The 15,776-nt window shown below is 37.8% G+C and overlaps 1 protein-coding gene and 1 long non-coding RNA gene across 2 annotated transcripts in view; one reads left to right on the top strand and one right to left on the bottom strand.

Moving 5' to 3' along the window:
- LOC125929996 (uncharacterized) overlaps positions 1-15,776 on the bottom strand; it is a 55,504-nt gene that overhangs the window by 27,822 nt on the left and 11,906 nt on the right. The window lies entirely within an intron of this gene.
- Positions 1-15,776, top strand: part of CA2H7orf31 (chromosome A2 C7orf31 homolog) — a 42,592-nt gene that overhangs the window by 22,261 nt on the left and 4,555 nt on the right. Inside the window, exons 5-8 of the mRNA XM_049641611.1 lie at positions 1,821-1,850; positions 4,898-5,079; positions 8,599-8,687; positions 15,480-15,654. Of these exons, the coding sequence (XP_049497568.1) occupies positions 1,821-1,850; positions 4,898-5,079; positions 8,599-8,687; positions 15,480-15,654 (476 nt within the window). The remainder of the gene's footprint in view (positions 1-1,820; positions 1,851-4,897; positions 5,080-8,598; positions 8,688-15,479; positions 15,655-15,776) is intronic.

Genomic DNA, 15,776 nt, shown 5'->3' with positions numbered 1-15,776 from the left:
TACAAAATATGGAATAGTAATTTTCGAAAGAATTCAAACAAGTCATCTGGGTCCATTTCTCTGCCTTTGACCTAGTTAATCTAATAAGAATCTGTTAAATTTCTTAAAAGTTTCATAGGAAATGCCCCAGCGCCCTCAGCAAAATTTTTTGTCAGGATATTATGAGGGGAGAGGATTATCATGACAATTTACAAATAATTTGTAATAAAGTTACTCCCTAAGTCTCCTTTTTGGATAAGGAATATTTTTAATTTACCCTTTGCTTAGAGGAATTACTTTCCAGCATATTAAATTATCTTTCCTCTCTGCAATAGTCTGTTGTATATATTTAAAAAGCATACTTCTTAATTTTCAGATAAAAATAAAATACTGACAACACTGAAGCAACAAGGAAAATATCACTTCTTTACCTTTATTAGAATTGTGAGGAATTTGTGTAGATAAGAAGTCAATATAGAGTTTAGCCACAAGAGGGAGCCAAAAAGACGTGAAATTTGTGGTGGCTACTAGGTCCTATTCATTTATCCCTTTGAGATCAGTACACTTTGAAAAGTAAATGTAGACTGCAGCAGTAAAATAATGGACTGGTTTAGGTCAAGGGCCTGGGTCTCTGAGCATTTTTAATTTTTATTTTATCCTTTCAAACTTGAACTTTTTAAAAAGTTTTCTTTTTTAAAAATTTTTTCAATTTTGAATCCAACTGATTTTAGATATACACTTGTCAATATCATATCTAAATTTGTCACATGAGAAAAATTTTGGATGCTGATTTAACATTTCATATATTATAGCCAATCTAGGAACTCGGAATTCCTTGGATTATTAATATTCATTGCCCCCGCCTTCCCCAAATCAACCATAAATATAACTGGAAGACATGTTTTTTGGTTTTGTTTTTTAGTCCCAAGCCTGCAAACTTGGAGTCCAAATAAAGAAAGACATAAACCTGTTAAAATTCATCTGAATTATGTGTTGATAATACACTGTGGAATCAAAACATAATATAGCTTACGTACCACTTTCTAAAGAAACATAGAAAACTTAACCGGCACACTCCATTTTGTTGACCTCTGCTATCAACAGATAACATTCTATTCACTTTTTTATGCCTGAAATATTTCAGAAATATCTGCATAGGCTGAAAGTAACTGTTGAATCCAATAGAAGTAGGTGACAGGCCTGTAGTGTGGACTTTGTTCCTGGGCTTCAGTATTATTTCTTGGCAGGCAGGGCTCAGGGTAAATAGTAAAGACGTAACTTTCAAATGAACTGATTCAGAAAAGACATGCCTCCAGAAACGTGTTCAGGTTTGTTCCAGCCTTTCTGTCAACGGGGCAACATTTATGATCGTGATAGATCAGCAATCCTGGGCAAAGGGACAAAGCACACACAGTATTTCTATATCTTGTCCCACCAGGCCACACTGAGGTCACTTTAGGTCATGTAATTGCACCACATGCATGGTGGCAGGCTGCCTGCAGCACTTTGGCTACTGCCTGATTATGAGGGTGAATGTCAAAATCAGAGCCGCATTATCATTGGAAGCAGTCAGTCCTGCACCTGCACTGCAAATAGGAAACGCAAAATGGGTGGTGAGTAGGACTGAAGTTAGACTGATCAACAGAACTGAGATATGAGGATATCATCCCTCTGACTGGTCAATATTCAGTGTTCCAGAAAGTCAATCGAGAATGTTATCTTAAAGACACTGTAGTTTGAAATTGGGACACAGCTTTATTTTTAAGCAAATTTCTAATAGGAATGTAAGCTTTGAAAAGTCCTTAATATAAATTAGGATTTGTTTCCTGTTTTTACTCTAGGATGCCCAAACCACCTAATGCAACAGTACAGTAAGTATATACTTAACATTTTCCTTCCATGTTATAGTCAAGTAAAAAATATCGGCAATCCATGTCTCAGTGTGAGTACAAATGTGACTTTTCATGAAAGACTTTAACAAGTGGGAGAAGAGGATGGTATTATATACTCTGCTAATCCTTTCTTAATAAACTTTTTAATTTAGTACAGTTTAAATTTGCAGAATTATTTGAAAAACAGTACAGAGTTCCTATATACCTCATACCCAGTTTCCCTTATTAGCAATATCTTACATTAGTAGGGTGTATTTGTTACAAATTCATGAGCCAAAATTGATGTATTGTTATTAACGAAACTCCATACTTTATTCAGATTTTTAACAAAAATAGCCTTTGTACTATATACATAAAATATTGAATGAAATCTCATACATAGATTCAAGACAGAGTCCATAGCTTTTGAGTTTTAGAGTAAAATGTGTTTTGCTAAATCATTACCAGATATAACTTAATATTATTAACTAGGAAATCGTTTCTAGAATCTGAGGGGGAAGAAAATTCTGCCTCAATCCCAAATGATCAGAATTAAGTGGGCCTCTCCCTGCCTTTGTAACTTCCACCTTTTATCCCTTCTTCACAACGCAAAACCCTGGCCACAGACAAAACCAGAAAGACCCAATAACTATGTATACACGTTTTGCAAATTTACTTCCTATTAGGGGGACCAATCCCCAGGGAAAAAAAAATGTCTTATGAAATTCTTTTGGTTCTGTTTTTGTAATTTAACGTGATCTTGGCCTTTGGAATTTGTATTCTAAATTAAGAAGTCAATCTCTACTTTCTGGTCATGTCTTTGTGATGAACAAGATACAAGATACAATGAAAACCAAATGCCTTTGTCGGGCAGTCCTAGCCAACATCAGATTAGTACTAAATGGGGCCACCCTGCCCTGGCCTCTGGGTGCATGCTAGCATTTAGCCTGTTGAATGATTCTCTGATAAAGAGGAGAGATAAAGCAGTTAGCATAAAGCCAGGAACATAACTGCTTTATTGTTGTAGTTATTGTTGTGGTTAACAACATCTCAAGGCAATGTCCTCTGAGTATAATTCCTGCTCCTGTAGTAGTTACAATGTCTCAGGACCTCCCACATTAACCACTGAGATATTTTCTAGGGACAGTGGACAGACATGACCATTTTATGAAATATTCATACCACATTTCCTTAAACTACATCATCAAGTCTAGGGGAAATGGCATTGAAAGTTCAAAAATTAATCCCACTGATTCGCCATTCCCACCAATTCTTACATCTTATCTCAATCTGACACATACTGGGAAAAATCCAAGAAAATCAAAATTAATCTTATTCCCAGGTAGGTTAATTAGCATAGACTGAGACAATCATTATACTGTATTTACTCAGCCATTCTTTCTAGTATGATTTGTGACTAAATGTCTCTGTTGGACAATATTTGAACCCTGGACTTTCTCATTTCATTCTTTACTGGCCCCAGGGTCTCTATCTTTCTTACCTAGGTCCCCTGCTTTCTGACTACTACACCTGAAAGTGAACGAAGCAAACCCTCAAGGCTCTGAATGTACAAGAACTTCTCTTATAACATGGGCTTTTTACTAGACCTCAGTAAACTCCGTCCTTTCCTGACTTAAGTAGACTGGACATTCTCCCCATGAGGAAAAATGTGTTCCTTCCTATTTTATTCACAGTTTGCTCAAACTATAAATGATCGTTTATTTTCAAGCAAATTTATAAGGGGAAGTTAATTTGAGGGAGATGGTTAACTATAATATCCACTGAATTAGACAATGGAAATGTTTATTTAGAATAAGTGGAAATCACTGTGTTGTATATAAAAGGAAGTATACCCAATATTGCTTCACTGAAAGCAGTTACTAGGCTAGTGTTTTTATGACTCTGAGGTACATCAATGAGTTGGAATTCAGGAATGAATGTCTTGATTCTGTGTTCTAATATCATCACGGAGTTGATGACCTCGTGCCTTGTACCAAGCCATGTAGCCATTGATGTGGTGCTTTTTAAGCAAAATAAATACATCAGAAAAGTTTAGTGATTCACAATAAAATGATGCCATACCCAATGCAAAAATGTGTTCAACTGAGGGAGTTTGTGACAAGGGCAAGAAAACCAAATCTTTCCACAAAAACAGAACGAGCTGGCCTTCATAAATGACTTTTGCTTGAAGTCTAGACTTTTTCTCTTACAAATCAGCCTTAACTTCTTGCGGTATCTATGAGAGATCAGGAACTTGTTAAGAATCTTGGACTGCTAGGTATTTCAGAGAGCCCGTCATGATGCCAAGGCTGCTGAATTCAGTACGGATTTGCATTAGCGGGCCGAGTAAGCAGTAAGGGGCCGGGATCTGGGCCTGGGCCACCGCTGATTGCCAGCTATCAGCTCTCACAAATCTCTGCTAGTTCTTTTAAGAACTCTGCTAGTTCTTCAAATCATAGTAAAATTGTATCCCTGTGGTCTTTTTAACTTGTTGGTTTTTATTTTTCCCATCAGTTTATCAGCTATTTTTGGCTTTTTGATTTCTAAACAGTACTGTGTACATAAACAGGCAGTATATTTTGTTGATTGACTGCTTAAAAGAAACAGATGGCCTAGGTTGAAAGTTCAAGGCAAGATGGTTGGATATCACTTTGCATACTGAAGCTGAATGCCCAGAAATGATTCCATAAAATAAAGCACTGGGATCCTGTTAAAACAAGAGGCAGGAATTGAAAACAACTAGAAAAACTACAGATTTCATGTATCTTCTGCATTAGCTGTGAAAATTATTCACAGATAAAGAATTCAGTTATGGTTTATTTTAAAAAGTAATTTTTATTTCTCTAGCAAAATTAGGAAAATATGTTTCGTGGCACATATTCCACCAGAAGGCTAACTCCAGGAGTATAGGGGCCTTGGCTCACTGTCGTATCCTCAGAAATAGAATAGTACCAGTCACAAAGAAGGATCCCAATAAGTATTTGATGATTAATTTTTTTCAATTGCATTTCTTTCTATTCTGTTTTGTTTGCTCAACTAAATTTCAGAGCAACCTGCTCCCCATATCCGATTGAACACCCCTACCACACACACATCTCACGTGGTGCCATGTTCCCGACCTTTACATCACCTAAGGATCCTTACACTGGCATTAAAGCCCGAAGCCAACGGCCGTTTCCTCCCACTGTGCCAACGAAGGCTTACGATACGACGATTTTGAAAACGAGAGGTAAAATGTGGTTTGGTATCAGAACAGTATTAATTCTTCTCATATTTGAATTTTATTCAATTAATAAAATCAAAGAAAGGAGGGCAAAGGATTCAAGACACAAAAGTGTGACCCATCAGATTAGGAAAGTTGTTCCTAACTGGCTGTGCTTTAGAATCACCGGGAACCCTACCACAAACCAAGTAAATCAGATTTTCCGCAGGTGCTCTTAACTTTTCTTCTTTATACAGCCTTCCATGCTAGAAGCAGAAACCAAACATTGTAGAATTAGTTGTTTTTATTCTACCTGTTTTTTCTATTTTTATTTCCTTCCTGCTTTCTCTTATGGCTTAGCTTTTAAAAATTTTATCCTAGCTCAGGTAATTAGCACAAGGGACAATATTTGGTTCAGAGCATCAGGGTCTAGACATAGGTATAGCAGTTGTGATGAAAGTGAGACAATGTCATTAAAACAAGACTCAGAAAGTAATAGGAACAATTTGTTTAGGTCCTCTTAACACCTTGGGGCATCTTCTTGCAGAAGCAAACCTTGGGGTCTTTCCAGATGTGTTGTATTAGGATGGTAAGCCCATTCACTAGTCATCAAGTCTCTCCCACACTAGATATCTTAAAACAGAGAAGAAGCCTATGGAGAAAGACTGAAAATACTACAGAAGAGGTAACCGAAGGTGACAGAAAAGGTGCATGTTAGGCAGAGAGAAACGTTTGTTGAATGAATTTAGGCTGTGATGTAGGTAAGACCCAAGAAATGTCCTATAATGCAGTGCCACTGTACATAAATATTTGGACCCAAATGTTTGCCATCATTAGTATCAACCTCCGTACCTTACTAGGAGACAGCAGTAATATTTTGAAAGACAGTATAGTGGAGTGTTTAAACATGGACTATGCAGTCAGATGGCATGGGTAGAATTCTAGCTCTGCCACTCTGCCACTTACTCCCCATGGACCATAGAAAAGTTTCTTAACTTCTTTGCCTCCACTTCTCAATCTATAAAATGGGACTATGAGCACCTACTTCATAGATACCAGAGATAAGTGTTAGCAGTTACTACTTTATTACTCTCTACCCATATAATGATTCCAGTATGTGTGCCACATACTGAATTTCTTCATTACCTCTTAGTCCAATCATGGATAAAAGGTAGTGAAATCTGTATCAAATATATAGATATACAGACATCTACATACATATAAATACACTCAACTCTAAATGATACACATACATACATATATACATGTAAATACATGGGAGGTTGGGGTGGGAAGAGCTGTGCAAAAGAACTACAAGATAGGATGCCAAGCAACTGAAATTTGTATGATCTTATTAGGCAAAGTGTTAAAGTTAATTTATTTTTTTCAATCCCTGAATTAGATAATTTCTAAAATTACATGAAGTGCATAGAGTTAACAAGAAATCAGAGAAATGTGTGCAGAATTTATAAAAACACTTTTCAGTGCAGTTGTAGGTAACAGACTAAAGTAAGTTACCACCACCATTACCCACTCTTCCAAGCATCCACCTGTTCTGACCAGTTAGTCACTCTTAGAGGACCTTAAAAAGATGAGTATATTGGGGCGCCTGGGTGGCTCAGTCGGTTAAGCCTCCAACGTCAACTCAGGTCATGATCTTGCAGTTGGTGAGTTCAAGTCCTGTGTTGGGCTCTGTGCTGACAGCTCAGAGCCTGGAAGCCTGTTTCAGATTCTGTGTCTCCCTCTCTCTCTGCCCCTCCCCGCCTCATGCTCTGTCTCTCTCACTCTCAAAAATGAATAAATGTTAAAAAAAATTTTTATCTAGGACCAAAAATGCAAAATTTGTTCTGATATGTAAATATTTTATAGAAATCCACAAGAAAACACTAACATGTTTATCAAACAATAAGCAAAAGACAAGGGATGACAATTTAATTACAAAAGACCGAAAGAAATGTTTTTAAAAAAGAAGCAAGTTCAGGGGTGCCTGGGTGGCTCAGCTGGCTAAGCGTCCGACTTCGGTTCAGATCATGACCTCATAGTTTGTGACTTTGAACCCCGTGTCGGGCTCTGTGCTGACAGCTCAGAGCCTGGAGCCTGTTTCAGATTCTGCATCTCCCTCTCTGCCCTTCTCCCACTCGCACTGTCTCTCCCTCTCTCCCAAAACTAAACATTATTTTTTTTTTTTAAAAGATGAGTATATTGTAATAACCCCTCTAAAAGACCTTTCCAGGGGTGACTGGGTGGCTCAGTTGGTTAAGCATCTGACGTCGGCTCAGGTCATAATCTCACGGCTTGTGGGTTCAAGCCCCGCATCGGACTCTATGCTGACAGCTCAGAGCCTGGAGCCTGCTTCTTATTCTGTATCTCCTTCTCTCTCTGTGCACCCCGCCCCCCATGCTCGCGCGCGTGCTCTCTCTCTCTCAAAAATAAATAAACATTAAAAAAATTTTTTTAAAAGACCTTTCCAAAAACTACTATACTACCACATTAGGTTTTCTACACTTATTTGAACTCTTCTTTAATAGAAAGACATAGAAGAGTGCCTTAGTACCAGATTGCCTGAGTTTGAATTATTCCGCTTACTAGCTGTGTGATCTTAGGCAAATTGCTTATTTTTGTTGTGCCTCAGTTTCCTCATCTGTTAAAGTGGAAGTAATTGTACCTTACAAATAGCAATGTGAGTGTATACATAAAACAGTACACAGTTTTATGTACACAATAAATGTTCAATATATGCCAGGCTTTGTTCTTATTACATATGAGGATAGATGTTCAGAGCATTCTTTTTTTTTTTTTTTTTTTAAGTTTATTTACTTTGAGACAGAGAGAGAAAGAAAGAGACAGAGACAGAAACAGAAACAGAGAGTGAGCTGGGGAGGGGCACAGCAAGAGAGACAGAATCCCAAGCAGGCTCCACACTGCCAGAGTGGAACTCACAAACCTGACCCAAAATCTATAGTCAGACACTTAACCGACTGAGCCACCCAGGCGCCCCAGAGCATTCTTTAATGTGGAACTTCTTACAGGACCAGAGGAGACCATGCTATATCTGATAAAGCTTATCAGACTACCACTAATACCTAAGAAGCTACATTCTTTAAAATGTTCTCTTTCAGTACCTTTTTGGTAAGCAAATACTAATTCTATTTCTTGATATTTAGGCAGGGAAAGCCCAAAACAAGTAGTACAGAAATGTATTTACTAAGCCTTCAGAGACCAAAAGAGGACCCAGGAAAATTTAAACTTAAAAGTTATAACTTACCTAAGAATCCCCTTCGTTAACAAGAAAGGTACATTTCTACTGCCCCCTCATATTGCTGGCAACACTTGGGTTAGAGACTCATTCTTGCTCTGTGTGGCCCACATGCTGCTCATCAAGGGGAGCAAGAATTAAGCAATGCTCTAATACACTAGCTAAAATATGCACCCTCATTCCTCTCTATCTCCTATCATCTTGTTTCTGTTTATTGCACCCCAAAATCCCATTCATAGAAAACTGTTATTGCATATTCAGAATAACAGCACTCTTCCTGAAAATTTCAGGTAACCCTTACAGATATGAACTGCTTGATTTTCCAATGGATTCAAAGAAGAAAGCCTTGAATTGGCCAGGTCAGGGTGTATATTATGATGTAAGTATCTTTTAAATATGTGTTTAAAACAAAGTAAAAATGTTTTTACTCTATACATTTATGAAAACCCAAAAGATGGGCTGTTTTATTTTCTATCTGCTTAAAAAACTTGAGATTTTGACCATGATTCACATTTTTTTGTGTGCGTTTCCTTAGCTGATTTCACATACTTTGGGCAGTAAAGTAACATTTCCACAATTACTAAAAAAAAAAAAAAAAAAAAAAAAATGCTCCCCACTGAAAGAAGGTGGAAGGCTGCATTTCACTCACTGTGTATCCCCCAACCCTATTCTTATAAGTCACAGCGTATTAAGTAACTCCAAATATACATAGGATAAATGAAAAATTCTCAGAAAGGTTTACAATTATTATCCCAACCATTATATTTGTGTAGAATCAAAGATAAAAACAGCAGCCACTGTGTATTGAGAAACTGCTACACAATGACCATTCTGGATACAGTATATCACTTAGCCTTTATAATAACTTAAAACGGTTAGTATCATCATCCCCATTTTATAGATGAGGAAACTGGGTCTCAGAGAGTTTGTGGCTATCTCATAATCATTGAACTCAAGCTTGTCGGACTCCACTCTCTGCTCTTAAGCTCTGTACCACGACTCCACGTAGGCAGGGAGAGAAAATTTTTAATCATGAAGGAAAAGATCCGGACATTTGAAAACTATAATAGCCAACATTCATTGACCAATTAGTTTGTGAGAGGCAGTACCAAGTGTTTTCCATATATTATCTTCTTGCATTTAACAATCTATGAGGTAGGCAAGAAATAACTATGCAAGGCTAGAAACATTTGAATTTTAGTTGGGATAACCATTGTGGCAGGCCAGAGTGTGGTCACTGCGGTGTCACACAGTCATCTACGAAATACACAATTTCCTATTTGTTTTTTGTAAAGTTATACATCAGGAAAGATCCTTACAGAATCATCTATCATACTGGACCTCTTTAATTCTTTCAAGCAAAATCTATATCAGAGTATATGAAGAAATATGAGAAGTCATTCGAGAGACCATTCCGTCAATACACGTTCTTATGGCCAAAGTCTCCAGTTCAGTGGTTTAGTTTCTTCTTTTAATCTCCCTCACTTCCTCCTGCTCATGAAAATGCCGCTGTCCTCATATCTCAGCCCTCTGCAACAATCTTGACTAGCTCTCCTTTACCTAAGGGTAAATTCCAAGGGTTAACTGAGCTCTGAAGACCCTTCAGAGTCTGGCCTTCCTTCCTTCCTGCAGCCTGGCTCAGCTCGCTGGTCCTTGAACAGGTGGATGGCCATCTCCCACTCTTGGAATGCTCTCCTTTCATGGCCTCTCTGCCTATGCAAAACTTGTTCATTCTTCAAGGCTCAGCTCAACTCTGGTTGTTTCTGCTGCAGAGCAGAAAGTGAACCAAATAAGGAGACCTGCATTCTAGTTATTTCTATACCTGCCATTTGTTCTCTTGGTAATATTAGCAATATTATTTCTGTTCTTTGAGTTTACATTAATAAAATATACCTGTATAATTTCACTAAAATCTGTCCAGCAGACTTCACAGGATATGAGGATTATATGAAGGCTATAAAAAGCACTTTGAAAAATGGAAAGTGCTATAATTTATAAGCATTATTACTCACTCCAACAGAAGTGATTTCCCCTCTTCTGAGTTCCTACAATTATTATAACCAATAACTTTTTACATGTATTTTATATCTTATCAACTCAATTACAAGCTCTCTGAAAGTGGAATATTTTATAATATCTATATTCCCCACAGCACTTTGTACGTAAATATTTTTGACTGATTTATCTGACTCTTCATCCAATGATTAATCCAACTTTCTTAATCTCTTCTAATCTTAATTTTCAATCTTTCAGTTATTCTTCTGGTTTATCCCTAACCCTAATCAAGTTTTGTACTTCGCTGGACAGAAAAATAAAATAAAAATAAATTTGATACTGGGCTTGAAGGCAGTTATCTCATGACTCATCCATTTTTCCCCCTTTAGGATAATACCTATTCTTGTCCTCCTTGCGTTTCACCACTTCACTGGGGAGAGTGGCCAAGGGGTCTTCAACTTTATCTGCAATGTTCTATCTCTGTTAAAGGAGAATATTTTGTATAGTATTTACCTTTCCTGTTGTTAGAGCAGTGGTTCTCAACCTTGGCTGCACATTAGAATCACCTGGGGTGTTTTCAGAAATCCCAGTTCCCAGGCTGTACCCCACCCACATTATAATTGATTACATAATTATAATCAGCATTCTCTGAGGGTGGGAGGAGGCAGAGGGACACTAAGAACTTAAGTAATTCCAGGGGTGCCTCGGTGGCTCTGTCGGTTAAGCATCTGACTCTTGGTTTCAGCTCAGGCCATGATCTCCTGGCTTTGTGGGTTCGAGTCCCGCATCGGGCTCTGTGCTGCCAGCACAGAGCCCGCTTAGGATTCTCTGTCTCCCTCTCTCTACCCCTTCCTCACTTGTGTTGTCTCTGTCTCTCTCAAAATAAATAAATAAACTTAAAAAAAATAACTTAACTAATTCCAGAAATATATCTCCTGGTTATAAAAAAGAAAACTTCCAGAAACCATATTTTAGTACTTTCTATCTAAGCTGATAAGACAACATGTATAACATTTCGTAAAGAGTACAAATTTTGGGGTGCCTGGCTGGCTCAACTGGTTGGGTGTCAGCTCAGGCTTGACTTGGTTTCAGCTCAGGCCATGATCTCATGGTTTGTAAGTTCAAGCCCCAATTCATTCCATGCTGTTAGCATGGAGCCTGCTTGGGATTCTCTCTTTCCCTTTCTCTCTCTGCCCCTCCTCTGCTCTGTCTGTCTCTCTCTCAAAAATAAATAAACTTGGGGCGCCTGGGTGGCTCAGTCAGTTGAGCGTCCGACTTCGGCTCAGGTCATGATCTCACGGTCTGTGAGTTCGAGCCCCATATCGAGCTCTGGGCTGATGGCTCAGAGCCTGGAGCCTGCTTCCGATTCTGTGTCTCCCTCTCTCTCTGCCCCTTCCCTGCTCATGCTCTGTCTCTCTCTGTCTCAAAAATAAATAAAGACATTTAAAAAAATTAAAAATAAATAAATAAATAAACTTAAAACAAAAAATTTTTTTAAAAGTATAAATTTTAAAGTGGCTCAGCTCCTGGTTCTAAAAATGTGTCAACTGTAGGGGTGCCTGGGTGGCTCAGTCAGTTAAGCACCCGACTTTGGCTCAGATCATGATCTCACGGTTTCTGAGCTCGAGCCTTGCTTCCGGCTCTGTGCTGACAGCTCAGAGCCTGGAGCCTACTTCAGATCCTGTGTCTCCCTCTCTCTCTACCCCTCCCCTGTTCACGTTCTGTCTCTCTCTCCCTCTCATAAATAAATAAATAAATAAATAAATAAATAATAAACATTTAAAAATAAAATAAAATTTTTAAAAAAGAAAAAGAAAAAATGAAATAATTTATCAATTGTATAACCCTTGATAATATATTTAATTCTTCAATACCCCAGTCACCTCATAGATAGAACAGGAATAATCATAAACTCTACCTCATAGGGTTGTCTTGAGAATGAAATGCATGTAAAAACACTCAGCACCATATTAGCAGAGAGTAAGCTTATAATAAGTGTAACCTTCTGTCAATGTCATTATTCCAATGATTACAAAACTTTGTTGACCTAGAACATTAAGAAATGGGTGGTCTTGGAAAGGGGAATATTCTAAATAAGAGTTTAACCTTTTAAAAATTAAGTTCTGGGCCTTAATTTTAACACTATTTTAAATGTCATTTTGCTTTCATCCTTTTACATTCCATATATATGAAGCCTGTGCCCTCAAGAGTCACAGAAATCTAGGTACCTCTTTCCCACCCACTCCCCAGAGACACCCTACCTTTTTATCTCTTTGGCCTGACCCAGTTTTCCTTTCCTCAAGAGATTTTGTCTCTTCCTCAAATGGCCAAAGATTTTTTGTTCTATTTCTCAAGAGCCAAAGCATCTGGTCTTAGCTTTTGCAATATGAAAATATTCTTTGGGATAATATCTACCTTGTAATCATCTTTTGAGTAAGATAAAATATAATAACCACAGAGGTCAAGTGACATAAACTTCCCTAACTTTGGACTATCTGAAATATTTTAAGGAACAATTTTAAAAGCCTAACCGAGCCTACTATCCATTATTCCTTATCTGTAAATATTTGGAAAGACCTTTGGCTTCTCTTGCAAAGAGGATCCACTTATACCATCCTTACAGAGGAATGTGGTTTCCTTCTTGAACCACCAGCCCTCTTTCTAATCTAAAGTGCCCATCCCCCTCCTAGAGATATATTTCTCATTCCTAGGACAGTTCCATCTCTATATTGAAAACTGGCCAACTCTTCACTTCAAATATCCCTGACTCTTTACACTCTTCCAAAATACCACAGGTTACAATACAATTTCCCATTCCCTATTTTCTTCCTCTGTGCCCTTGCCTGCATTTTAGTAGATCACTGCTGTTACTTAAACTAGATTAAGACACAAGATTAATCCAGCCCCTCAGAACAATATTTGAAAAAAGTCCTTATTTCTAAGCTCGCTTTGCAAATCATTGTAAAGATAAAGAGAACAGAAAGGGTTTTCTTTAGCCCTGAATAAGCAAACCACATATTAGTTAAAGGTTTATAGAGGTGGTTATTGAATACTTGAGACAGTTTTCTAACAAGTGCCTTTTATCATGACTATTCTATATGTGGAAAATGGGGAGCACTCCAACCTCACAGAGTTGCTATAATCAGCATCACCCTTAGGTCCAGGAATTTTAGAAGGCCCCGTGCCTTTAGGGCCCAGCTCTGGCCTTCCTCTGGCTACACCCCTCCCTATGGGACAGGATGTTTATGGGAACAAGACAATCTGTCCATCTAGAGCCCATGCTCCCCAGGCTCCCACCCCAGACTGATGTTACACTGCAGAATTCCCTAAAAAAATGGCTTTGAATGCAGTACTAGGGCCTTCATGAGGTCTCTTCCCCAGGTCCATCCTCCCAGGGGTTGACAGTGCTCCAAGCCAATATCTACCACAGGGCCAAAGCAGTTGCCAAGTGATGGCTGTTTGCTGGAAGTAGAGGTAATAGGTATAATGGAGCTTGAACTTGAGGGCCAGGGTACCCTTATATATAAGGCACTTCACCATTTGGGATGGAATTGGGGGTAGGAAGAAAGCAGCAAGTGATGTTGAGGCCAGGGGCCAGCAGCTAGCTCTTTTTGAACCAGTGTCCCCACTGCAGTCTAATAAGTCTAAATTTGAACTTGGTCTTCCAAGTTGTCATGAAGGTATTTTGTCAAGGTAGGAAAATGGAACATATTTATTTAACAGCTTATTTGCTTGATTTATAAATTAAACTATTTAGGAGCACCTGGGTGGCTCAGTCAGTTAAGTGGCCAACCCTTGATCTTTGCTCAGGTTATGATCTTGAGGTTCATGGGACTGAGCCTTGCATTGGGCTCCATGCTGGCAGCATGGAGCCTGCTTGGGATCCTCTCTCTCCATCTCTCTCTACCCTCCCTCCTACATGCACACATGTATATGCTCACTCTCTCTCTCTCTCTCTCAAAATAAATAAACTTAAAAATAAAATAAAATAAAATAAAGTAAAATGAAATAAAGTAAAATGAAATAAAGTAAAATAAAATAAAATGAAATAAAATAAAAAAGTAAAGTAAAATGAAATAAAGTAAAATTAAATAAAGTAAAATAAAATAAAAGAAAATGAAATAAAATAAAATAAAATAATTTACACTAATGGAATGTAGGGTCTCAATATAGCCCCAGGACCTGCAAACGTTAAGGATAGGCTTTGTTCAGGACAAGTGCATAGTGTTCATGAAAGTTAATTCCATACTTTCTACCACCATCCATACCTCTGCTCTTGCTGTTCCTTTGGCCTCCCTATCTCTGCATGTCCTTCAAGGCCTATTTTCTGTGGTATGACATAACATGGGCTCTTGTCTCCTCCATTCTTCTCTGCTCCCCACTTTACTTTCCTGTTCAGTTAGAATCAATCTCTCCCTCCTCAGAACTTACCAATAATTCTTTCTTGACCTCTTTTATAACAGTTACTTTTCATCTTAGAGTCATTTATGTTCATTCCTTCTCTCCTCTTCTAGCCAATACATCCCTGGATGACTTGTTTCTGGTCCATCCTTGTTCCCTGCCACTACCTTGCATATATAGGTGCTCAGTAAATATTTACTGAGTACGCTCAATCTGAGAAAAAGGTGAATTTCTAAATACCCAAAGAGACCTCAATGAACCTCATTCATTCATTCACTTTTACATACACCTCCTTTTGAAAATACAAAATAAACTCCATTGTAAAGTTATATTGATAGAAGGAAAAATTTTATTTGAATTTAAATGACTTAAACTTCATCAGAAATCCATAAAATATATCAAGTGGTGCCATTTCTGACAAGGAAAGAGAAGTGGGAGACACACAATTTTGGCTGAATTTAGCCAAAGGAGTACCTCAGAACACTTATCTCTAATAAAATTTTACTGGAGGTAGAGTATTCTCAGGGACATTTCTCCAAGGTATGTTATCAGATAGAGTCCCTGCTAAAGCAAAAAACTCATCATTCATGTGATAAAATACTGTGTTTAACTCTAAATATGGTTAAGTTGCAGAATATTAGTGATTAATGAAGAAAAAAATCATATCTGACTTCAGCCTAGAATTTCCTTTATGCTCCTTCTTGCTAAGATAGTGAATCAGCCCTATTCTACTAGATGGCATTAATAAAAATAAACTTTGATGTTCATATTCTAGTTTCCTAAATGTGTTGGAAAGAACAAGCCAGTGTTCTACCCGAAACCTCCTAAAACCTTCGCTCCTAACACTTCTTTAAATTCGTGGGACCCGATTAACTCTCTAAAAGAAGCCAATATACAAAGAAATCTTGAGAGGTCCCACTGGATCACTTCATATGCTCATGATTTTACAGGTATGGGTTTACTTTAATACAAGTAAAAAGAAGAAAATTAGAATATTTGACAAATGCTGTTACCAGCTTGCATCTTCTAATATTTTCCCGTTTCTTAACCTGAATACTAATAGAAATTAGGG

This window comes from Panthera uncia, chromosome A2 (genome assembly GCF_023721935.1).
Source record: "Panthera uncia isolate 11264 chromosome A2, Puncia_PCG_1.0, whole genome shotgun sequence".
Taxonomy (NCBI): domain Eukaryota; kingdom Metazoa; phylum Chordata; class Mammalia; order Carnivora; family Felidae; genus Panthera; species Panthera uncia.
Note: the sequence above shows the minus strand (reverse complement) of the source record. Positions and strands in the feature narration are given on the sequence as shown.